General features: G+C 45.0%; 1 protein-coding gene across 7 annotated transcripts in view; it reads left to right on the top strand.

The window, feature by feature from the left end:
• LOC107220528 overlaps window positions 1-23,150 on the top strand; it is a 186,157-nt gene extending 163,007 nt beyond the window's left edge. For 5 of the 7 annotated variants that reach the window (XM_046736336.1, XM_046736332.1, XM_046736333.1 and 2 more), the window contains 10 exons: window positions 13,894-14,115; window positions 15,302-15,416; window positions 16,696-16,994; window positions 17,101-17,379; window positions 17,478-19,002; window positions 19,109-19,212; window positions 19,334-19,723; window positions 19,829-19,912; window positions 20,750-20,907; window positions 21,877-23,150. In XM_046736336.1, the coding sequence (XP_046592292.1) occupies window positions 13,894-14,115; window positions 15,302-15,416; window positions 16,696-16,994; window positions 17,101-17,379; window positions 17,478-19,002; window positions 19,109-19,212; window positions 19,334-19,723; window positions 19,829-19,912; window positions 20,750-20,907; window positions 21,877-22,135 (3,435 nt within the window). In that variant the 3' untranslated portion in view covers window positions 22,136-23,150. The remainder of the gene's footprint in view (window positions 1-13,893; window positions 14,116-15,301; window positions 15,417-16,695; window positions 16,995-17,100; window positions 17,380-17,477; window positions 19,003-19,108; window positions 19,213-19,333; window positions 19,724-19,828; window positions 19,913-20,749; window positions 20,908-21,876) is intronic. The other 2 variants (XM_015659171.2, XM_046736337.1) reach the window with 2 other exon arrangements.
• The last annotated feature ends 1,603 nt before the right edge of the window (window positions 23,151-24,753 follow it).

The following is a 24,753-nucleotide window of genomic DNA, read 5'->3' as shown; positions in this document are numbered from 1 at the left end:
CTTTTATCGTACTACCGAGAAAAAGATTCGCCCCACCGATAACTCGGGAAGACCAAAGGCAGCCACCGAGATATATGTATACCGCCCTCGGAATCCCCTCGCGCCTTCCTTTCACGCTTTCATCAAGCTTGATTAATTTCCCCCTTCCGTACGATCGGTTATTTCCTCGAGACTTTATCGGGTCGCGTCTCTCGTTTTCCCCGCTCTCCTCCATCCCCCAACGAAAACAAGCCCCGCAAATTTTTTACTAGACTTTTTCTCCGTCACTAGACTCGCATTTCCTTCCCTCGTCACTCTCTCTCTCTCTCTCTCTCGCTCTCTCTTCAATTATGTGGGTACATACGATGTCAATCACGATTTCGAAGAATACCTATCGCATGCATTTAGCCTTGCTTTTCTAGTTAACAAATTTCAAGCGAATAGAATCAACTTTTATACTTTCAGTCCACCGTATGGCGATCCAAAAACCGAAGATCACCGAGTTCCACTTTCCTGGTCCCCGTAACCTTCCCACAATTACATTCGTTCTGTAAAAACAGGCATTTTCAACACTTTGTTTATTCATAGCGCTCCCTATATTCGCGGACTCGTCGTAATCACTCTCAAAACATCAACATTGAAATCTTAGAAGTCCAAGTGTGCGCAAAAAAAAAAAAAAAGACAGAGATACTTAAAAAATTGAATATAAAGTTTGAATAACCGGTTTGATACCGATGCCGCAAAGATACTCTCTTGATAACAATCTTTCGACAAAATAATAAGGTGGGGGGAGGATTTAAGCCAGGTCAATTTGAAGCTACCATTGAAGGCGTACCAATTTGAAGGGTGGATAGAAGCACGTGTGTAATACGAAAATATATCCGTACGGTGTCTCTGCGGATAAAAGCAAAGGTATCGAGGTCCGCTATGAGCGAATCGCATCCTGCTCGGGAGCATCGGAAGCCAAGAGACTACCTTGCAATATCTCGACTTGCTAAACGCACCTTTTCACCCATCGATAAGCGTCACGCTCAACGATTAACTACAACTACAACTTTGGCTTACGATTTTTATTCCGCCCGAATATTGTCGATAGGTTGTAAAAGTATTTTAACGACGTATACTTCAAAGATATACTTGCATGCGAATTCGTCACAAAATCGTTCCTTTCAAAACTTATACGTATGCATACCTATACATATTATACGTATTATACAAATAGTCTTACTACTCTTGGCACAGACAGAGACACACCGAGACATGCGCGGGTTATTTACTTCTTCGCTCTCCCTCTGGCCGTAGTTCATGGAACAATAATGACGACGGGACTGTAACAAGGCACGCTCAACTATAATACGAACTACAATTAGATCCGCGCCTTCCTATCTTGACTTGTATTTACGACACTTCTAATTGCGTCTACTGTTCTCGTTCCTCTGCAACACCGTGCCGTGATCCTCCGGTCTTATTATGCCAGAGTTGTTCCCTTTTCACGTTAACACCGGACATGCCGTCGTCGTCGTCGTCATCGTCATCGTTACTGTAATTATATCATTACAATACCGTCGGATTTGTTCGTGTATTAATGTGGAAAATTCCTTGGAAATTTTGTAACTCTGTCGAAGAAACGGCGGCCTCTGCACGCGTTGTACCACGCGTCTGGGTGGCTATCCGATGTTGTATTAATTAAGGATTTGCGAATAGAGGAACGGGTGTAATATACTCGCCAAGCTTAATCAGTCCTCGACCTTCCCCCCCCCCCCCCCCCCCACACGGTAGGCGTATACACACCGTAGGTAATCTATACCCAACTTCATTAGGTTAATGGCATAATATCCATTGCGGGCCGGGAGAGAGTGAGTTTATGCACCGAAACACAATCGGACCTGAACAGAGATTAGACTAACGATAAATTTCAAATAAAATAAATTTAATTTCAAATCGGTAGCTCGGGGGCAGTTCTGGCCTAGAACCTTTGCTCTCGAATATCGGCGGCAACTCACGGGGTTGAAATTAGTAACGATGAGGCAACGAAATAGCGTAACAAAAATGACTATGTCGTTAGTTTAAAATGACTTCGAATGATTTGAGTTTCCAAATTATGCCGCGCATGTTTTCCTTTACGATTGTTATTGAAAGATGGACAATGATAAACTTGGAAATAATAAATTTTCCCAAAAATGTATCGTTGCATTGACGTTTCGAACTTCAACCCCATGGCAACTCGATACCACCAGCGACTGACTTGTCTCGTTCTCTTTTCTTTCGGAGTAACGACGAATGAATTCTTTATCCTTCGTTCCCCCGCATAATTCGGGAAACACACCCGGTGTAAACTCTACCTTCCTTAATTAAAAACCGTTCTTCTACCGTTCCGTATATTAATACACTGTGCGAATTGCAGGGTCGTGTACGGATGTTGTATTACACACGCTGCGGGAAAGTGTGGCAATAATAATCGGACGGGTCGCGGGGAAATTTCAGAAATTTTATTATTGTCACTCAGGGGCACCGTGTTTTCAGATACCCCGAAGTTCCGTTATAATATTTGTTATACGTATCCCCCAACGAGTAATATTGAAAGCAATATCCACCTATCTCTCCGTACCTACGTTCATACGTACCGTTTCACCTGCGTATACATGTGCACGTATATTTGATGTACGCATATATACCGGATTGTACGACGACACAGGATACGCCCCAGTCATCAACGGAAAATTGTCAATAATAATTTGTTATTGCCAAACGATACTCGGTGCTGCAGCTGCGTCGTCGCGCACGCATCCCTCTCCAAAGCTCGTTCTATTAATATCAACGACTGTACGAAGCGAGATAAAAACCAAAAATAAAAAATAAATAAAAAATTGGGACATTCGATCGTCCGTCGTGTATAAAAATCATCACGGAATCGACTACGATATTGGATACAAAAAAAATTCAAAATCCAAGGGGGGTGTACGGATATTGAATCCTGCAGGAAGGAACGACCGAAGGAAACCGAAACTCGCGCACGAAAGGAGGGCAAGGACTCGTTCTCCGGTTCTCGGGGCCTGCTGGGGGGCACCTTTGCTGGGGGGCGAGTGAAAACGAGTTGACGGGGAGGTGCACGGGACGAGGAATCGAGGAACGGAGAGAAGCCCTTGCGACCACAACGTATCTTCTCACACTGGAGTTAAACTCGCCGTGCAACTGTCGCGTGGATGGGGGGGAATGGACGGACCCCACGTAGACAGGGAAGACCCCCCCGTAAGAAACTCGGCGGGAATTTGCTGGGCCAATCAGAGTCCTTGAAATTCCACCGTTGCGTTATACGTTGGACGAAAGGAGGAAAAATCGCGCTCGAGTTTCTTCTCTCGCGATCCGCAGCTGCTGCCGTGTTCTTATTCGGGGTGTGCGTCGAGTTGTCCGAGAGATAGCTGCTTTTTTACTTCCTCCGTCGTTTATTTCTTCCTTCTCTCTTTCATTCAACCTTTTAAAGGGCATCCCTCGCCTCGTTCTTCCTCCTTGCTCGCCGGGGATTTAAAGGACCGAGACGAGATGCGGTGTGTACCGAATGCTAATTCGTCCGCTCTCTAGGTCATGGAAACCGTTGCTGACCGATAAACTATTCTCCATCCCCCGGATTATACGTATATATATATATTTTTTTTCATTCTCACTGGGATGTCTCGCGATCCCGGTGTATTCCATCCAAGTCGCGCAAACGTGTAAGGTTGTCAGCGTACCGGTTATCGACACGTTTAGACCGATTTATTTTCCAAAAGGTCAGTAATCAGGAGAGGATCCGATAACCGGTACACTTGTACCTTACGCCCGTAGGCGAAAACGACGAACGAAGAGAAAGGATTGATTATCCATCCTGTCCTCCGTTCGAATAACCTGCCTGTATAACGTAATATCGCGTAGACCGAGAAGGACGTCGTATATCCAGAGATGAAAAGAGGCCGTAAGGTTATTTGACGCGGGGATTTCAATCATCTCTTGCCAGCCGCAGAAGTCGCTTCTCCGTCTGGTGAGAATGAGAAAGAGGGCGGCGGGGAGGCGGGAAGGCAATTACTCCGGAGCCCTCGCGCGTAAAGCTCGTAGAGGATAAGGCGGAACGTCGTTGCAGGGTGGGAATTCGGCGAATTCGCGGAAACAGGTGTGAGGCTGTTGGGGACGTTGTTCGGGCGAAGAAATACAGGAGGAGTTGGCGCTGTTGTGCCGGAAGACGTAATTGGAAAATACTTGAGAATCCTGCATCCCTCGGGGATTCGGACGACGTACGCCGAGGTACATCCGCCTACCTGAGCTCCGACGCTTCTTGGATCTATCGCCATCTTTTCATCCGAGCGTCTCAGCCTCGCCGTCTGGTATCGCCACTTTTCCGTTCGATCATTCTCTTTACTTTCCCCGCGCGGGTCACATCTTCTCACTCAGACGGAGCTGGAAACAAAGTTTGGCTTCAAGTCCAGATGGCGAGCTTCGAATGAAATAATAAAATGAAAAGGAGACAAGTGTTGAGGGTTCGGGTCAACCCGTTGAGTCACGCGTTGTTTCACTTTGTCAAATTTCCTAACAAGATGGTATGGTTCTATGGTTTTTGGGGTCACTAATTACGAATCTTGAAATCAGATTTTGAAAATTCGAAGTGCTGGATCCAATATGATGGACAAAAATTTGAAATTTGATCGAATACGGTCAAAAAACGCCGTGATCAGGGTTTTTCGGATCGCTGATTGGATTCGCCCTACCGAATATTCGAAATCTGATTTCAGATTCGTTAATCAACGACCCCGAAAACCCCTGGACATTGTTTTGCTCCGGATTCGTTCGAATTTGGAATTTTCGTCCGCCATCTTGAATTTTTAAAATCCAACTTCAGATTCGTAATCAGCGACCCGAAAAACTTATAAATTATGTAAAACACGTACGTGCGTAGAGGGGTAACTTTCTGGGAAATGAATTATTCTTTCCATTTTCACGCTTTTTTTCAATCTATTTGTTTTTACTCTCGAGCATTGAAGAACCATTAGTATACTGTTGGAAGTAGCAAAAAACGGTAAAGAAATATGTTGGAAAGTTCTCTAAATGTACAAAAAATGGATATGAAATAGGTGCTAAGAATGCTCCAACCATTATGACTCAAAGGGTTCAAGCTGCCCAGGGATCGAGGCTCGCTTTTGTCCGCCGAACACTCGGCGACCCGGTGACGCGATAAGCATGAATTTTCCTCGACGTTGGCGAAGGAAATTAATAACTCGCGAAGGACCTTTGCCGTTTGAAATATCCTCCGCCTATTTTAGTATTCGGCAAAGTGTCGGCGGTGAGGGTGGCAACCGCGGTTCTGTACCCGGAAGCGTGGAATACGAGATTGTCGTGTGAGCAGGTAAAATCGCCTCTGAGATCGGGCCCTTTGAGCGTCACGACACGTTGCCGTCAATTATCTGCAGCGCGATGGGGAGGCGCACAGAGGGAAAATAAAGAGAAGAAACCTCGATAAAACAAAACTGCTCTTTTGCTCCGTGACCGTTTTTCTACCCTCTTTTTTCCCACACTCACCTTTCTCTCGTTTTGTTTGTTCCGTGAGCAGTGTGCAACAAGCAACGGAGCCGAGAAGTTAATAAGTAATGACAGCCCTGAGGCGAGGTGGTAGGTAGGCAGGCTTCTGCCAAACCGCTAAATGATGAACATCGCTTTCTTTATACCTGCAGAGACGTAATTAATTCCCTCCCCGGAGAGATATTGTATTCTACCCATTTAGTTTTGTTTTCTTCTTTTTCTTCTTCTTCTTCTTCTTCTTCTTCCTCAAATTCTATCCGCTGTCACTATTATTGAATTGTTTATTCATTTTGTTTTACCTCGGGTATCTCACCTGAGTTGGATGGCTGAATTTAAACGTGTAGTAACGAACGGAGCGACGAAATTTCTAATGAAGAATAATACCTCTAGGCTTTCGAGGGTGTTCTCCACTTAGAAAAACAATCGTTTCGTCGTATCACCTCGAATCTTGACCCTACGGATTCAAAAGCGTCGATGCCTGAGCTGCAGAGCACTTGCTGAAAGTAGGATTTGAAAACCGTGATGAAGCAGCATTATTATCGGATCTAGATAATACCCTTCAGAATCAGTGGACCAAGTGACTGCCTGTCACGGTCTTCTTATTCGACCGGCCAAACCCGACCTGTTTCAAATTTGCGGTGGGGTCCGTCAAAGGATCTCGCTCAAGTCGAATTAAGGTCGACTCGCCAACTTCATTCATTCGATAAGACGCATACGTTTCTCGTGATCGATTAGTTCCGCGCGAACGAGGAAGACAAATCTTGACGGGCGGGAGAATTTTGTCAAGTAACGTTAGTGAGGGCCAGCCTCGATCGATGAGAGCATCGCTCGTAATGTACCTTAAGGAAGAATTGATGGAGTACGCATTACGCTTCCGATACGAGTTTACGAATATCGATACGTTCCCATCGTCCCGCGCGTCGTCGGGCTCCAACCCTGCTGCACGTTGCGACGAAATTTCTTCGACCGTCAGGAGCCGCGACCAAGCCAACTTTTTCGGTCCCCCCCAGCGTCGCCGAGTAAGTTGGTTCCTGTCGCATTCCCGCGACCCCCCGGGAACAAGATCGGAGAAACTAACCGGTCTCAATCTCCCGAGGGATGCAGGGTGCTTCGATCTCGGCATGGGGGGTTAGCCGGGGGAGGGGGAGCGACTAACGCTGCTCAAGCCGATCTTCGACGATCTAATACGCCTTTAGTCGCCTTCAGTCGCACCACGATCCTCACCTTGTGCAATACGATACGAGGCTTTTGTTTCAAAGTTGGAACTGCCATGCAGACGTACGCAGGTAATTCGTTCGTTGCTGGCTGAATCAACGAACACCAAGGCAACGGAAACTTGAACAGAAAAGACTACAGAGGGAGGGAATGCACGTTGGAATATCCAATTCCGACAGGTCTTCGTTCGTTCGTTCGATCCGCGGAGAAGGAGGATGCGAGGGTGCGTTGCTGACGGGTGATTGATGCGTTCGCCATAACGCCGGTAACACACTCGGTTATACCTGCCGCCGCAGGTGCGAGGGTGTCGCGGTGCAGTGTTGTTTCGCAGTGTCGTGCAGCAAACCCAAGGCACGGTGATACATTGAAAGTGATAAAAGAGTGACGTGAGAGTGACATGGATGGATACAACCATGGCTGGTACCATCACCACTACGCACATCACCCCCTGCACCCGAATTCCAACCTGCGGCATCAACACCACCAACAGCAACAGCAACAGCATCAGCATCAGCATCAGCATCAGCATCAGCCCCCCGACTATCTCTATCGGCTTTCCCTTCAGGTATGAGCCGCCTTTCTGAGAGTAAAACTTGCCGCTTTTGTACCATTTCTCGCTACCGCGGGAAGAATTGATATCCCGACGCGGATCAATCGGAACCCTGCAATCAATCTCCCGCTAGCACTCCTGCAGTTGAGGGAACGCGCGAGAATCTCGTGCCTTATCTCACGCCAAAATGGATATACGCCTACGAGTTATGATCAGTTTGAAATTATACTCCCGGGGGGCACGGATATATGCTCCGTTATCCTCCGCAGCTAACGGCAGGTATACCGGCACATCTATAACCTCCTGGGAATGATTACCACCGGTGGCGGAAGGGCGAGCGACTATTTTCACCCCCCAGCTGCAGGCGCTCTCCTAAATCTCAACGAGAGAAAATCCAGTGTTGTATGTACACGGTGCTGAAATATATCGGGGTATATCGTGCGGAAACGAAATATTTTTTAAACTTCTCCTTTCTCTCGCGCTACATCTTCGAGTACGTAACGAGTCGAACGCGTAAATATTAGGGTGGTTCATTTATTTTTTCCGTCTTCAAGGCGCCACTCGTAAAATTTGTGACAAATTGCAATAATTGGTAGCGAGCTCTAAATATTGTCCTGCTTTGTCCGGGTCTTGCGACAATTTTCCTTTCTTTTTTTTTTTTTTTATCACAAATTTTTCGAATGGTACCTTGAAAATAGAAAAAAAAAATTGAAAAAATGAACCGTCCTAGTAAACGTACGCCCGCGAAACGATGTTTACGATCCTCTCGCCTCTTCCCATCTCCGACGGATCTGCAAAATGCAATGCAATTTTCATCCGTTTCTCTTTTGTTTTCCCTTCGTTTCCTCCCGTTTTCCCTGGCACCACTTGTCACGTACACCTTGATGCACGAGCAGTGCTCGGCACAACGCGTACGTTCGCATACGTCTGGTGGCGGTTAAAAGGACACGGGGTAAAAATTGGTTCTGGCGTGGCGGATGCGCGGAACAGAGAGAAAGCGTAGAGAGAACATATGAGTGATAGGGCCGAGGTTGACGCTCGGTGTATCGCGAAATATCCTCGTCCTCTCTTCCCCACCGCGAGGAGTAGAGGGAAATTTCTGCAAAAATACACTGGAACAAGAAGCGAATCACACCGACGTGGATTTCGCCGAGGGTGGGAATAACGGTCGTTGTCGTAAACGTCGTGTATAACGTGGAGCTTTTGTCCGAAGATACAGGGTGTAATTAGACGTTGTATAATATTTTACGACGGTTGTGTAGAAGTCGAATTTTAAGGAAAGGCAAAGTAAATGTACCTACCTGAGGAGGGCTGATATGTATCATGCAGCAGAGAAAACTCGGTGAAGATTTACATTATCGTACCTACGTACCCTGCGTAATATTCCTCGGATAACGTATAGTTGCAGAATATTCTTCCAAGCTTAAATTTGTCTTGCGCGATAATTAGCTCGAAAGAGATAAAAATTATCAGTATGATAATCGATCGAGAGGAAAAGGAAATCTCGGACCTTTTTCCTTCGGTAATCGAATCCAAAAGTAAGAGAATCTTGATCGGGAGGAGGGTTTGATACGTTAAAAGGGCCGAAAACATCCTACGCGGCGATAAAACCAAACGAAGACCTTTTTTTCTCGTTCTTTTTCAACATCGCTAGCGCCGCCGGACCTTTGGAAAAACGAAGCGAGACGCGCAGGCGTCCGTGTTGTTCCGTGTTGTTTACGTAGTTTTGTTGATCATTGTATTTGTTCGACGACCGCGTTTCCAGGCTCATTTGTCCGGTCTCTCTTTTTCTCCCCCTCTATAATGTCGTCTCGTTTATTTGTTTTTTCGTTTCCCGTAATCGCGGCCCCTACTTCCGCCTCCGCGCATCCCTTATCCTCCGCCGATCTAGGTAGGTATGTCGGAGTGAGCTCGGACCCGAAAAACCTTCCTCCTTTCATCCTTACCCGGTGTACCTTATTACCGCGCCCATCCTCGAGACCCCGCGTTATTCCCGGGCGTAATCGGCGTGCATGTACCGCATACGGGGCGCGTCTTTCCGTAAAATCGGGGGCATCATCTCCCCTCTAAGCGAGCGCCGGGGGGTGCGGGATGTGTGTATAGACACGATCACGGTACGCCGTAATTACCAGAAAGGTAGGCGAAGGGCCCGGGGCTGCGGGGCTGCGGAGCTTCTACGGCACGGTGTTATTGTTCATAAGCCTGCAAGCGCGCCATGTGTTCCAGAAATTTATGTGCTAGGCGAAACTCGAAGGGTGCTGCACGTATGGGTGTAGAAGCGGGCGAGGGAGGGAGAAAGGAACCTGTGCCTTGTCGCCTCCGTGATATTAATAAATTTCGACTCTCTTACACGCGCGAGCGTATCCTGCAGTCTCCCTGTGTTCGGGTATAACTTAATGTATGTACATACATATACGTATACAACCGCCGCAACGACGGCTTTTGACGAGTGAGTACGATTGCCACGTGTGCGAACCAGAGTAATTACGGTTAAATTACGTCTCGGATATACATATCCAGCCTGCTATAATACGTTTGATTACTCTTCCTGTCTCTCTCTCCCCCCCTCTCTCTCTCTCTCTATCTCTCCATCTCTCCATCTCTCATTCTCTCGAGAACAATTCGTCCGCGCTTCTCATACGAACATCGACGTTGGTTCACGGGAAGAGATACAAACGGGTACAGCCATAAACACACCCGACGCTGCAGCGCGGATCTGTCGCGAATAATTCACGGGCTGGTATATGGCTGTTTGAACCGAGGGTTTAAGGACGTACCGGCTGTACGTTCCGTTGACCAAAAGTGAGTCACGTCGACGATATTGTATACTTTGTGAAGAAGAATAAATTTATATAATAACGAAGCCCAAAAGTTATCAATAAATTGTTCAAACAAAGCATTGTTTAAGAAATTTTTAGGGAATGTGCTTTTTTTTCTATGTCATTTAAAATGAATTTGTTGATTTTTCCCAATACGCCTGAATATATAAAGAATTTTCTCATTATTTGGTGATTTTCGTATTCGAAAGTTTTTAATTTTGAAAAATGGAGGAAAAATTCCGAATATTGAATACCTTTGCGTAAAAACGTTGTACGTTACAAAGAAAACATTCCATGTGAATTTGTTAAACGATTTGTTGATAACTTTTGGGCACTGTTATTATTAATGAAATTTAATTTTCTTACCGCCTTTGTTGTCGCCGATTTTCTTCCGATTTTTATCTCGTCACAAAGTATTCAATATCGTCGACGAGAATCCCTTTTGTCTGAGAACGTACAGGCAATACATCCTTACTGGTTGATACGTGAACGGGTAGCATTTTCCCGAGTTATGTCTCGACGCTTAGCCCAGCTCCATATAATTGGGTTGGGAGTAACTGCGGCGAAGCTCGCGACTTTCCTTGTTTTCAACTCCGGCCTCCGCCTTCCACCCTACTCAACCACAACCAGCACCCTTGGAACGAACAATTTCAACCGACTTTCGCAAGTTTCTCGGTGCGCGAACTTTCGCCTTCCAATGCTATCCGAGCATTATTCCCGAGTAGGACGTGAGTAATGTATACCTGTACACTTGAATACACCGAGGAAGAAATTTGTATCACCGAAATAAACTGACAACGAAAGTACCAGCCCTCCGCATCGTGGATTTTGTAGCTTCGAGGAGTATTTCTTTGAACCAAAATTTTTAGCTCCTAATTGTAGTACCATCTAATCGGCCTTTATCTATTCGTTATCTCACGAATGCTCCGAGATAATATTTTAAACTACGAGATCCTATCGATGAAAGTTCAACAGAGAAAAATGAAAATTAATAACCGAAGCGAAAATACAGCAAGGATTGCGTTTGCTACGGTTGCAGCTATTAAAATGATAGATTGTAACCGGAGTGAAGAGAAGTCTGTTAGATGAAACTACATATTGTAGGATCGGCATTATAAGCCATAAAAACGATCCTGGATGTTTGAAAAGAATCCGTAATTCGGAAGCCTGATACTCTCCTCGTACGTCGAACATCTTTCGTATAAAACGAAACGAGATTTTTCCCACGTCGACCAATAACGGGAATATTATTTTCCACGAACCCTGGCTAGACGCTGTCCGCGATTTTGACATACCCTGAGTGTATGTAATATATCCGTATAACATAGCGTGTAATGCTGGCTTGAAATTGACGAGAAGAAATCGTCGTGCCTACAAACGAATTCCTCCGAGTAAAGCTAATTAGTTTAATAAAAGGTAGGGAAATCGTTTTCTCTAATTCCCATTTCGCGCAGTGTGCCGTTGGCTAATTGTCGGCAGGCTCCCTTGTCAAAATCATCCCCTTCGCTCCGCGATCTCTTTGTAAGTCAGGTGTACGTGCAACCTCTACAAACGTAGCTTGTAGGTATGTACGTACCTACCTACTACGGAAGACGCGCAAGCGAGAACGAAGCCGTACAATTAGCCGAATTATCAGTGTCTAGAGACAATTCGTCTCCTCGCAAGAAGACCCCGTCTTATCTCAGCCTCCGAGGTCCGCGTTCCCTTCTTCGTCGTTCTCGCCAACGTTCACCTCGGCTCTGGGGAGAAATCCCTGTCACTCCACCCCGCCTGCGACTCTGGTCTGGCCCTGATGGTTTAATCGGAAAATGAAAACCCGGACAACGTTACCCTCTCGCGTTAAAATTGGCAAATCTTCGCGGAAAAAAATGGATTCGTCTCGGGTCAGTCGTATCAGGAACACGTAGAGATCTACGGTATACCTACACGCAAGCGGGAAACTGAATATAAATTGAAACTAATCCGAATTTTACGGGCTTTGGGAGATGGCGGGATGCACGAGGGTATAACCTGAATCGTAAATATTCGAAGCGCGTGAGGGGCAGCGAAATCAATTGGCCAGGAGGAAGGCTTTTGATCGCGGAGCGTGTTCCGATATCGCCAGTTTCTCTGCTCCGCGTCTCTGTTTCGCGCGCGAATGAAAATATCGGTGAAAAAGAAACGATGTAGGTATAGATATAGGTATGTATAGGTATAGGTTGTGTCACAGGTACCGCAGGAATAGGAGCGAAGCGAACGAACGGATTTCTTTGAGGAAAAAAAAGAACCACTCCCGACACACGAGTTCGCGAAGAACCGCTATTACACACCGTACGTAGGCACTCCATCTCCTCCAGGATTACAACGCGTGACACAGCCTAATAATACCTCTACCCTCGCACCCTTTCACACCCTTTCACAACCCCTCCGGCGCTGTATAGAGCCGTATACCTATACGTGCATGTTTGCATCCGTTGTATACGTATGCACGCACGCACGTAGATAGATGTAGGTGTACAACGATACGGCACGCGGATGAAATCCGCAACGTTAACCCGACGGAGATTCGGATCGATCGAAGGCTCCAGCTCGCGACAATGCAATTCGTTCGACACCCGCGGTTTGTTCGCCATGGCGATGAGGGTAGGGGGCCTGCTCTGTACGCGAGGAACACCCGTCCGCGAATCACTCGAACGCAATGCAATTATTTGCAATTCCCGCGTCCGTCCGCGGCCGACGAAATTATCCCATCCTGGTTCCATTATACCGACCCCTCCTTATCCTCCTCCTCCTCCTCTCGCACGCTTATCCCTGTCTCTGTAGATATCTGTCGTCGGCGGTCGTAGGACAATACTCATACCCCCGCTGGCACATTCGTTCATTCGTACACCTTACATTTACCGTAGTGCGAAATAATTTAGTTATTTTTCTATTTTGCTTCGCTACCCGATACAACCCGCGACGTTCCCGATATTGAACCGTTAATTCTACACACCCTGCCGGCTGAGTTGTAAATTTGTTGCGCAGAAGGGTGGGGGGAGGAAAGTGTTGACGAAGATGTAATTTTATATGCCTACCTATCTGCAATTTACAAAGTTCAGAAGAAGTTGGGATCTGTACAGTACTTCGCTGCTCCTCCTCCTCCTCCTCCACTACCATCACCACCGTGCCCCTTTCAGTCGGGTATTTCACAAAGTCCCGGCTATGCATCGCCGTGTCATTAGACGAACCTTCGTCCTCGTTAGGAGGGTAATTTGACGGGATGTTATACGTAGGACGGAGGACGGAGGACGGAAGGGGATAAGAGAGCGAACGAGTCCTTTTCTCTCTACAGCTAAACAAAGATACGGGAATTCAGACGAACGCCGTGCCTAATTCTCAGCCCTTCGTCGTTGCGCTCTTCCTTGCCGACGGCTCGGCTATATCAATAATCCTTGCACGGGTTGAAAAAGAGGTCGTTGAACCTACCGTGTACCTTAGGGTGGTTCAATTTTTAACTTTTTTTTTTTTCAGTTCTCTCGAAAAATTAGCAACAAATACTGAGCAAAAAAATTGTCGTAAAACCTGGAGGAGGTAGGAAAATATTTGCTCCTCTTTCGGTAGCAAAACCTGTCATCCAGAATGGGTTTTCGCTCGAGCAATTTGTATAAATCGATTTGTTGAGATTACTTTTTTCGTGAAATCAGGTGATCGGATTTCTTCTCTCACGTACTCGGCGAACCTGTCTGCACGAGTATTTTCTCTACGTATATTTTTACAAGGTAGCACGAACGAAAATTTGAAAATCCCACATTGTTATCGTTGCAGCAACAGCAGCAGCAGGCACAGCAGCAAGCAAATTCACCAGGCAACGGAAACGCGGGTAAGAACAGCCCTTCGCCGGGCAACACGTCGTCGCCTGGTCAAAGTCCGACAGCGAAAATTCAGGCGGAGCCGAAACCAGTCGAGTGCAATTTGTGTCATCGAAAGTTCAAGAACATCCCGGCCCTCAACGGGCACATGAGACTCCACGGGGGTTACTTCAAAAAGGTGAGAGATACACGTTTTACAATCTTTGACGTCAGCCGGCCCTCGTGATGTTATAATTCCCCGTCGAATATCCAGGGGGAATTAACACGTTGCATGTACGTGTACGAGTATATATGGGCAAATGGGCTTTTAATCGAGTATTCAAGGATTCCGTGCTCGGTACCCGCGAACCTCGTACCGAGTCTCGTACTTCTCATCGATGACTGCGCGAGCCGGGATGCGGAGAACGGGGATCGAATTGAAACGAGCCCATTAACAGGTTCTTCTTTCCTCCCCAGCTCTCAGCACTTACCGGTAAATCCAAATAAAGCCGGAGTTCCGACCCCTCGCCGCCTCTCCTTCACCGCTAGAGCAAACATTGTCTCGAGCTGTCTCCATTATGCAGATTGACTTCGATTCGCCTGCAAGGTGGTTGGTTTTGCTTTTCGCTTGCCCTGCACCGCGTTCTCTATCCAGGTTCGCGAGTCGATCCATGACGGAGCAAATGTACTCATCGCCCTCCCGCATGTAATTTCACCGATAGTTTTTCCATATCGAGGTGAAACCGTGCGCGCGAATCGTTGTGGGAACAAAAAAAAACACCGTTTTTTACCAAACCTCCAACACACGCGTCTGTATCTGCACTTACGTTCCTGGCGAATGGTCGTAGTCTGCGTACATGTAACATCGGCAACGACCGATCGACGCGACGGTATAGTCGAATTGATGAGTTTCCTCGCGGTTGCCGCTCGCAATCAATTTCCAACATTAGCAACAGGATCAATATTCACGACACATCGCCACGTACGCGTGTCAAAGGTGATCCTCGGTTACGTTTTGGCTATTCCTCGCGTCGGAGATCCTGGTCAGAGATCCTTCGCCGCGGGAAATTGCCCCGAATCATCTCGAGCGATTATCGTCCGGCACCGTTAACCGGCAACCGCTATAACGTCGGATGACTGACGGATCGGCTAGCCTACGAATACCTGTCCGTATCGAGCCGTCGTCGAGACGAGAAGGCGCGATGTCACACCGACGCAAGCACGCCGTTGATTTCATCGCCGGATAATCGAATACAGACCCTCGATTAGGTTCGCTTAGTAATTAGGAGCCGGTCCCGGCTGCAATCTGTATCTACATACTTGAATCGATCGATTTTACTTCCATCTTATTTGCCAATGGTAACGTTTTACTCCGACTTTTTCAGGACGCGGAGAATAAGAAGTGCGAAAAGAAGGAGGTCGTCGGTCCTCCTCTGCAGACTGCATCGTCAAGTGTGAGAGCTTTAATCGAGGAGAAAATCATCCAAAAGAGAACGACTGGTAATACTAATTCAATTTATTAATAGCGTGTATGAACGAATAATAATTCGGCAAATACCGTTTAGTCACATTTCTCCAAGAGCCATTTAGCAGCGCAAGGCCATCATCATCGTCGTCGTCGTCGTCGTCGTCGTCGTAATCATTCCTCAGCGTTGCATGTTTTGCCTTTTTACAATGAGAAGAACTCAGTCGACAACCGGCAACCGCAGCTCGGTGGCCGAAATGTTATAATTTGCCCTGACCTGGCAATCTGGCTTCCTAGTAAACCAAATCAATGGGATGACGGTGGTGGTGATGCTGCTACTGATTCTGAATGCACGCGGAACTCGCACACGCTGCGAATAAATGTATTTATTATCGATGCGCATTGCTTGTTCAATAAAGTCAATGGGATACCCAATCAATTAGTCGACCGCAAAACCTTTTTGCCCAATGCGGCAGGATCGAAAAAGCAGGCAAAAAGCTCGTAACGAGTATAATTGATATTTTATTTATACAGACTATTATAAGGCGGCTCGCTCAGCGTTCGTTTTAATTGCCCCGAATTAATGAAGCGCACCGGTATATGGAAGAAAATTTTTTTTCTAACCCAATATCGAGCAGGGAGAAAAAAAATTTCAGCGGCAGTCGAAACGAGTTGAATTTTTTTCCTTAGAGACCAGTAGGGCAGAATTCAAATACATGAATCACCACTTAGACCTCTTGACTTGTACCGGTACAATTTCTGTAGCTACGTTGCACTAACGATGCAAAAGTAACGACAGGAAGTTGAAATTCGAGTATCACTGGATTGGGTAAAAATGGCGAAAAAAAAAAAAATGATCCTGTGCGAAACAAAAATGTGAAGCGAATTGTCGTTTCAAGGACCCTGCACGAAAGGGGATGAGACTTCGAGGATTGACGAGGGTCCGTTTGAATCAGAGGCTCTTCCCGGTTTCATGCGGACAATAAACTCGCGAGTAATAAAGAGATGGATATACACGCACTGTATATGTATAAGCGTCGAGAAGTGGAAATGGCAGGTTTTGTTCAGCATCGGCCATCGGGTTCGTCTTTCTTGGCACTGGGAAGCTTACACGCGATTGTTTACATTTCGCGGGTGATTTGACGGGGCGCGTTGACGTGCTAATTGAAATATGAACCTCGCGCATTGTCCCGTTCGTTCCGGGCCGCGAATGACGCCTCGGAAATGAACAATCCGTTGAGTACGCTTGCAGAGTCGATGGTGGAACATCGCACGCGATAATCTCGGTCAGATCCCAGCGAGTAATTCAAGCAGCTCTCGCTCTTTCAGCCAACGATGGCAACAACCCTGCGGCTGTCCAGTCTCGCTCGACTCCCACCACCTTCACCACTCAGACCTCGGCCGACCGGCCAAATCAGACCTCGGGGAAGACCGGCTTCGCGATACCCGCACCTCCGCCTCTAACCATCGGAGAGAAGGTGAGGAGGCATTCGGACAGCGAACACTTCAGGCAGCCCAATGTCACCGTCGCTAACCATGCCGCGGTACAAAAGCAGCTCCAGGAGGCCCAGACCCAGGCCCAAGCTCAAGCCTTGGCAGACATGATACTGAAGGTACGTAAAACCTACCGCCCCTCGCTCTGGTCTTGGGATGGTTTTTCTCGTTCTTGTCGCGCGCTCTTTCCTCACTAATTCTCCCGCCTCGTCTCTGCTCGTACAGGGAACCACGAAAATGGCGGTGAAGAGGACGGCCTCTGATCCCGGCCAGAGGGTTCAGCTAAACTATCAGGCAACTACCGCCACGGCCCAGCCGAACGCGAATCAACAACAGCAATCGCAGACCCAGCTCCAGGCCTCCGTAACGGACAGCTTCCCGATGACGGGATACTCGGAAGACGGAGGATACTTCAGTCCGAGTTTGCAGGACGAGGTGTTTCAGCAAGTAACGGCCGTGCCCGACAGCGTCCTGCTGCACGCGACCCAGCTCGACTCGATTCAGGTGAATATCGACCCCGCGACTAGGGGATTTTCGGCTTTATTTGCGAGGGGTGATCGCGTTGTTGACACACCCTAACTCCGCGTGTCCCGCGTTTCAAGTTTCAGACGACGGGCCTCCTGCACGAACAGTCTTCCGAACAACTGCAGGATATATCGCTCGAGGATAGGTTCTCGACGCAGCACACGGTCAACCCGGACCTCCAGGCTCTGGTCAATTCACCCTTGCCCGATTCCCTGGCGGAATTCAGCACCTACGGAGCCCAGTACAGCACGGAGAGTCCGCACACTTTGCCAACCCAATCGCCGCTTCCGTCGCCGCTCACCCGCCACGATAGTCCGAGCTTTACATATCCGACTCCACCCGCTAGCCAGGAAGGTCTTTTGACCGGAAGCCTCCCGCTCCTGAGCCCCCAGGAAGACCCGGACTCCGTTAGGCCCGTCTCGTCCCCTCTTTCCGCGGCGTTTTACACGACGACGATGTCCTCCGCGGCCGCGGTCGAGGAAGCCTTGAGCGAGGTTCTTCCCGGCGAGACCGAGGCCGACACAGACCTGTACGGCGGGTCGCCGAACCCTCATTCGCCGCTGCCGAGTCCACTGTCGACAACCCCGGCACCCTCGCCTCTCTCCTCGCTTCCGCCTTCCTCGGTTTCGTCTCCCGGTCCGGCGACCTTCTCCGGTACGAGTTTCCCTGTATCTCCCCATCACGGGCTACAGAATCAGATGATGCCAAACTCGGAGGATCCGCTGCTCTCGTCTAGTCCGAAGGACTTCACCGCTGGTCGGAGGAAATTCGAGTTCTCCGGCTTTCAATCGTACAAATTGATAACCAACCAGAATCTGGTCGATATCGGACTCGGGAACGGGAGTCTCGCTGGCATTGTCGTCGATAACAACGGCGAGTTCAAACTCATACAGACCGCCGGACTTCAGAAAGCCAATGTTCTTGTCCAGGCTGGATCACTGAGCCCGCTCACTTTCAGAAAAGAAATAAGACTCGCCACTCCCAAAGCCGAAATTACGGGCGCCAACAACGTTTTGTCAGGCGCGTTAAATGCTCAGCCGCAGTTTCACCATAATCAGATACATCAGCCGGCCTTTAATCCAGCCAAGTTTCTCATACAAACAAACAACTCGGCGAAAAATACGACGGTAAAAAGTAAAACGCCCAACAATCTGCCAGTTCCCATCGAACAGATCAAGGAAGAGCTTCTCGACGAGGACGTGTTTCTTAGTCCTACAAGTATTCCAGCTAGCCCGATAAGGCAGTCTAGGAAAAGGCCGAGAATCGATGGCCACTACGCAAACTCTAATTCGTATCCTTCAAGACTGAGAAGGGCCTGTGACAGACATTGGGACAGTAGTTACACACCTCCGCCTATATTAGACCCGTCCAGATCAGGCCCGGGACTATACGCAAGGCTACACCAGCACGAAAGGGATTCGGAATTCAGTTCGGACGATTCCCAAGGGAACGACGGACCCCCCCCTAGAATAAACATCGGCACCAGATATCAAGCGACGATACCTCCGGTCAGGTGCGACGGCGAGAGAGGCAGAGGAGGACCCGAGGTTGACCATTTGCTGTGGGATCCTGGCATAAACAACAGCTTGACGGATACGGAAAGTAAGTGTCAATCCCGTCGGCGATGTACGGCTTGTTCGCATGCTGGCTTTTTATCACAGGGTGTAAAATTTACCCGGGGATCGTTTTTTTTTCGTTTTTTTTTCAGTTGAAATGTACCTACAGTTTGCCTGTTGCGCAGCTGTGCCTGGCGGGGGAAGAAATAAGGAGTATGCTCTTCACCTGCTGCATATGTGCAAAGGAAACATTCACGTAAGCATATATTGTTTTATTCTTTCCTACTCTGTACTGATATATTGATTTATTGTTCTTCGAATGCTCAATTTTGGAATGTTTTTTTGTTTTTTTTTTTTTTTTTATTTGCTTTACTCAGGAAGCAATGTTGAAGCTGATGAGACCGACTCCTTCTCTGCCAATGGGACATCCATTGCTCAGCTACGAGTACCACGAGTCTGATCGGTGGACAGCCCACGAAATGGACTTATTCTATCAGAGTTTATCGAAACGGAATAAAGATTTCAGGGGGATAGCTCGTGACGTTGGAAGCAAATCTGTTAAGCAATGCGTGCAATTTTACTACCTCTGGAAAAAACTTTGCCCTGATGAGTACAAAAAAATGAGATCACGACACGGAAAACCAAAGATCAAAATTGAAAATAAAGATATTAAAGATTGTAAGGATACCAAGGAACTCAGAGACGCAATCGCGTCTGTTACGGATCTCGACTTTAGTGAAGAAAAATCAATTCTCCATCGCACCCTGGTTAGTCGCTGATTATATACAGTGTTGTTGTTGGGAATTTAAGTGATAGTTGAAAATGTATCGATTCGCCGCTCGTTTCTCATATCAAAATTATTATTCTCTCAGTTGCAGACTAACGAAAGGGAAAGTTCGGCCACGCTGACAACCAGCGAAGGGGAGCTGAGATTATTCGCCTACGAATGCCCTGATGTGAGTTATCGTTATACGTACTAATATTAACGGTTTATCTGCATTTCTTAATATTCCTTGCTGCTACTCGCAATCTAATTATTTATCATATTTTATTATATATCCGCCCAACTGTTTACTACTTTGTCTAACATCTTTTGTACTGTTCATCTTTTCTGAAAACGTATATCATTGTGTACATTCGCGCTGGCTTTCGTGTCGATTCTACTGGCAAAATCAAGCACTGTCATCACATAACATAGTGTTATCGACAAACCAGTTGTTTTGTCTATTGTAACATGGACATTTGGAACACCGTCATAATTATGTTTCGAACATTCGAAGAACTAGTTTATACGTTGAGCTTTCGTTGGTCGAGTCTCCGAATTCCGACACTATCGCGTCATTTCCAACGCATTACAAAGGAATTACGCATTACACGTTTGTAGCTGCGTAAAACGTTTTCCATTCGTTATAAGCCAAGTGCGCTGCGAATTGTAACGAGTTGCTACACATATATCTGCTCCCGAGCCTCAGCTAAATACCTTGCATCTTTATACCTGTAAAATGTATCGACAGAAGACTCACGTTTGTACACTTGGTGGGTATGAAAACCTGTACATACACACATGCATATCTTCTTTTTCATGTGAAAGTTGAATTGTCGCATGTAGTTCGATTATTGTGAATGCTTTCTTAATATGCTTATTATTTGACGGAAGAAATTAAAAAAAAAAATAAAAACCTGACAGTCGCGGGCAAAGTAATGAAATCGATTGTTGGCGTTGTCATTGTTTGTCGTTGTTGTCGTTTGGTTGTGTTGTTTATTTTGGCTTTGTGTTTTCTTTGTGTTATCAGAGCTTTAGCGGAAGTGTAACAGTAACGATGGCTGGAAGCACCCAAACTGGCCAAACCGGTCACGTCACAGCCAACACCAACTCACAAACTCACACTAGTTCTGAGCATCTACCACCCGTGCCCACCCTACTTCACTACCCCTGCAAGATTTGCGGGAAGTAAGTCTCTAATCTAATCTAAATCAAACCATTTCCGTAACATATATTACATTCTGATCCAGAAATATTATTGGCTAATCTATTCCTCGACGTATATGAAAACTTGGATGTACCTTGCTGCAGGCACTGCGACGTTAGACTTGGCACCCAGAATTAGTCATGAGTCGTACATCCGATTCAATCTTATTATATGCACAATTAGCAACGCATTGGGAACGAAACGTGTATAACTTTTGTAAATCTTTTGTAATTCCATTGAGTTGGAGCCTTGCCAAGGAAAGAAATATAGCTGCCCATACCAAGACATCCCGATTGAATTCCATTGGCGGTGTCAAACTGGTAGCGTGGCCAAAAATGCTGTCTTTGAATCTGACAATTCTTGATAATTATGCCCTACAATTTTACAGTGGAAATCTACGATTATCTCCACTGTGCGCTTAATGTCGAAGACTGGCTCGTATTCTTTTTACAATTACCCCAACGAGTATGCTATTAAATAGCATGCTATTTCTATTAATATGCCTTGTTTATGATTCTCAGTTATACGTACATGTATATATATAAATATATATATACATACTTACACGTCTCCTTCACATAATATAATATAAATTTTCGTTTCATGAGGTTCTTGCACAATCCAGCTGAATGTTCATTAAAATTTATATTATATGTACTTACTTGTTCTTAATTTTACATTACATCAAATGAAACATGAAACATAGAACAGCGTTCACATGTAACGCTCAGCAAGAAATTATTTGTCGATTGTATAATATTATTATACATTGATCCGCATGTATTAAAATTATACGAGTATGCCAAATACTTTATATATCTGCTTGTTTAACGGAGTCATTTGATTTTTATCATTGAGCAAGCGGTTTGTGATGTAATCCAGTGCCAGAGATTACGCAAATGTGTCGATGATATTTCTATCACGTTCCTTGTTTTTTTGTTTTTTTTCAGAGTTTTCAACAAAGTGAAAAGCAGAAGTGCACATATGAAATCTCATCGTCCAATACCCTCCCCAGATTCAATGGCTCAAGAATCTAAACGTAGCGCTGCAGCGGTTCAACAACAAAATAATCAGCAACAACAACAATCAAAACAATCGCAGGATTATCAGTACACGACTACGCTGACAGCGACGACAAATAGTGACTCCAATGCGCTGAATAGTGCAACCCATTTATGGCACAATCCTACGAGACTTAGGCCACCTTAAGAATAGTAAAACGAGGAAAGATGTGAACAAGAAAACGAACAAGTTGACAACATAAAGTTAAGTTACCCAACGAAGGCTGTAATGTTTGCAGAGATGAATGTCACAGCTTACAGTAAGCAGAAATCTAACGGTACGATTTCAAAACTGTATTCCAATACATTGGAATAAAATTTGATTAGTGCAGGGTGCGATTCTTACTTTTCTTAACTCTCTTTTCTTTCTTTCTTTAATTATTTATTGATATAAAAAATTATTGAAACACAGTTTTTGTCAAAGGATAGGAATGAAAAAAAAATTTAAACTCGCAACACATACGAACACTCTAGGCCTAAACAATAGTTTAGTTCTTCTACTTGCCCGTCGTCCCCCCATTCTACCAAAATTTAAGATTATTTATATTGCACAGATACCGTTTAAGTATACATCTATTGGCCATACGACATGTTTGAATGGAAACGATGATTTATAAGTCATGAATTAGCCAATTTACGGACTTTTTAAGTGTAATCGAATAATACCTGTACATAATATTACTACAAGAAAAATAATATCGGGGCATTCAACGGAGAAACAACATCTAGGAAGTGTAAACATGCTTCGGGAATAAATCCGGCGGTAGAGAAATGGAGATAAGTAAATACAGGTTGTTGTTGAAAGGAAATAATAACAAATTTTTGAACGAAGGATGTCAACATGTTGTAAAAAACATCTATTGATGATTTAAATAAGCGTGTTATACGCGGTGAGAAAACTTCAATGATCATGAAATACTACCGAGTGAACGTGCACACTGAACGTACTATGAAAGCTGTGCCACGATAGAGACACTTATTTTTTACTGTAAAGATCTTTTGCGTTTGTTTTTCCTTGTGAGATAACTGACTCGTGTGCTCAATCATCTTCTACGTAATATAATGTAAAATCGACCGTGTTAATTGTTGTACACTATCAATCGCCTAGCAGCCGTACATAGTTGTTGTGGAAGGAATAAAAAATAAAAAAAAGTTTTACAGAATTCAGTAACATTTATGGTATCCGTGATCGAGTCATGGTTTGTAATATTTTACTTCTCTTCTCCTGCTTATCGGATTCAACGTCGGCAGTTACATGTTAGATATTGATTTGCATAGGTTGCCGTATGACGCGATCGTTCAAGCAATACGGCAAGCATATCACAATCATTTTCGTATTACATACATAAGGGAGCCGCCATTCGGTTGGAAAAATTTGTTATACGTGCGTCGTAGTAATACTATTAGTTGAAACTGTTCATACTTTATTCACGGTAACGGTGAACTGCATAATATAATATTAATCCGGTAATTTACCAAGTATCGATTTGTTGAAACGCCCGATTCTGTTAACTTTATCTCTTATTATAACACACTAAAATTATGATTAAATAGATTATAATATAGAAGAAAAAGAAAAAGTAAAATTTAATCAACAATTGATGTAATTTTAATATATATATACAATTTCTATAGCTTGTAGGATGATATTAGTTCTCTGAGAACATTGTTCAAGTTTCACTCTCCGGGTTTCGGCAATGCCGACGACATTGGGTGTATAATAATAACAACAACAACAGCAACAACAACAACAACAACAACAACAACAACAACAACAACAACAACAACAACAACAACAATAATAATAATTTGTTGGCATAAAATACACTATACATAATAATAATTGTTGTAATGATTATTATTATTATTGTGATTATTATTATATAAATGGATAGATAATAACGATTATTGTTGTTGTTGTTGTTGTTATTATGCACACGATTTGGAAAATTCTTGAGAAATATTGTTACTTGACTAAATGATGACTAGGGCGAGTGACTGCGACGATGATGATATTACTATATGTGTACATAAGATGTATACACACCTGTACATATTCATAAATGTCTCTGTATGTATGTACAATGTGGATGACATTACTTGAATTTAAGTAAAATAATTTAGGATTGTTTCTAGGAGGGATCTGCTGTAATTATCGCACAGTTGACTTCGTTTTCTACATTACTGAGGCCTACGTGGTGAGACTCTTTCGTGAACAATGAGAGAAAAAGATTGGTAATTTAAATTCCAAATTTTCATCATCGTTTTCTCGGAATACTTAACGAAAATTACTTTCCTGCCTGTAATATTCTCATCTTGAGAGATTTTCTACATTGTTTATATGCATACAAAATCTGCACTCATTGCTCACGTATTCCTGAAACAATTTGAAATCTAACGAAACGCGTCATATTTTTATCGTCAGGTACATCGTGTGATGATAGATATTCAATAACTGCATAGTCATGTTAGCAAAGAGAGAGAGAGAGAGAGAGACAGAGAGAGAGAAAGAGAGAGAGAGAAAGGGAAGAAACCACTGTCTAGCTAAATGACATTTGCATTTGAAACCTTATACAAAAGAAATTAGCTCAAATGTAAGTGATGTTACGTAAAATGATAATGTACATATTAATAGACAAATGAGAGAGATTAGTTGAAAAAATTGTACTTCAAGAACTTGATTGTTGATTAAGAAGTTGACCCGTCGTAGGTGCCGTTATATATTTTTATCTTACGGACATTGTTATTCATTCATTGTTAACGCTC

Source organism: Neodiprion lecontei, chromosome 4 (genome assembly GCF_021901455.1).
Source record: "Neodiprion lecontei isolate iyNeoLeco1 chromosome 4, iyNeoLeco1.1, whole genome shotgun sequence".
NCBI lineage: Eukaryota > Metazoa > Arthropoda > Insecta > Hymenoptera > Diprionidae > Neodiprion > Neodiprion lecontei.
Note: the sequence above shows the minus strand (reverse complement) of the source record. Positions and strands in the feature narration are given on the sequence as shown.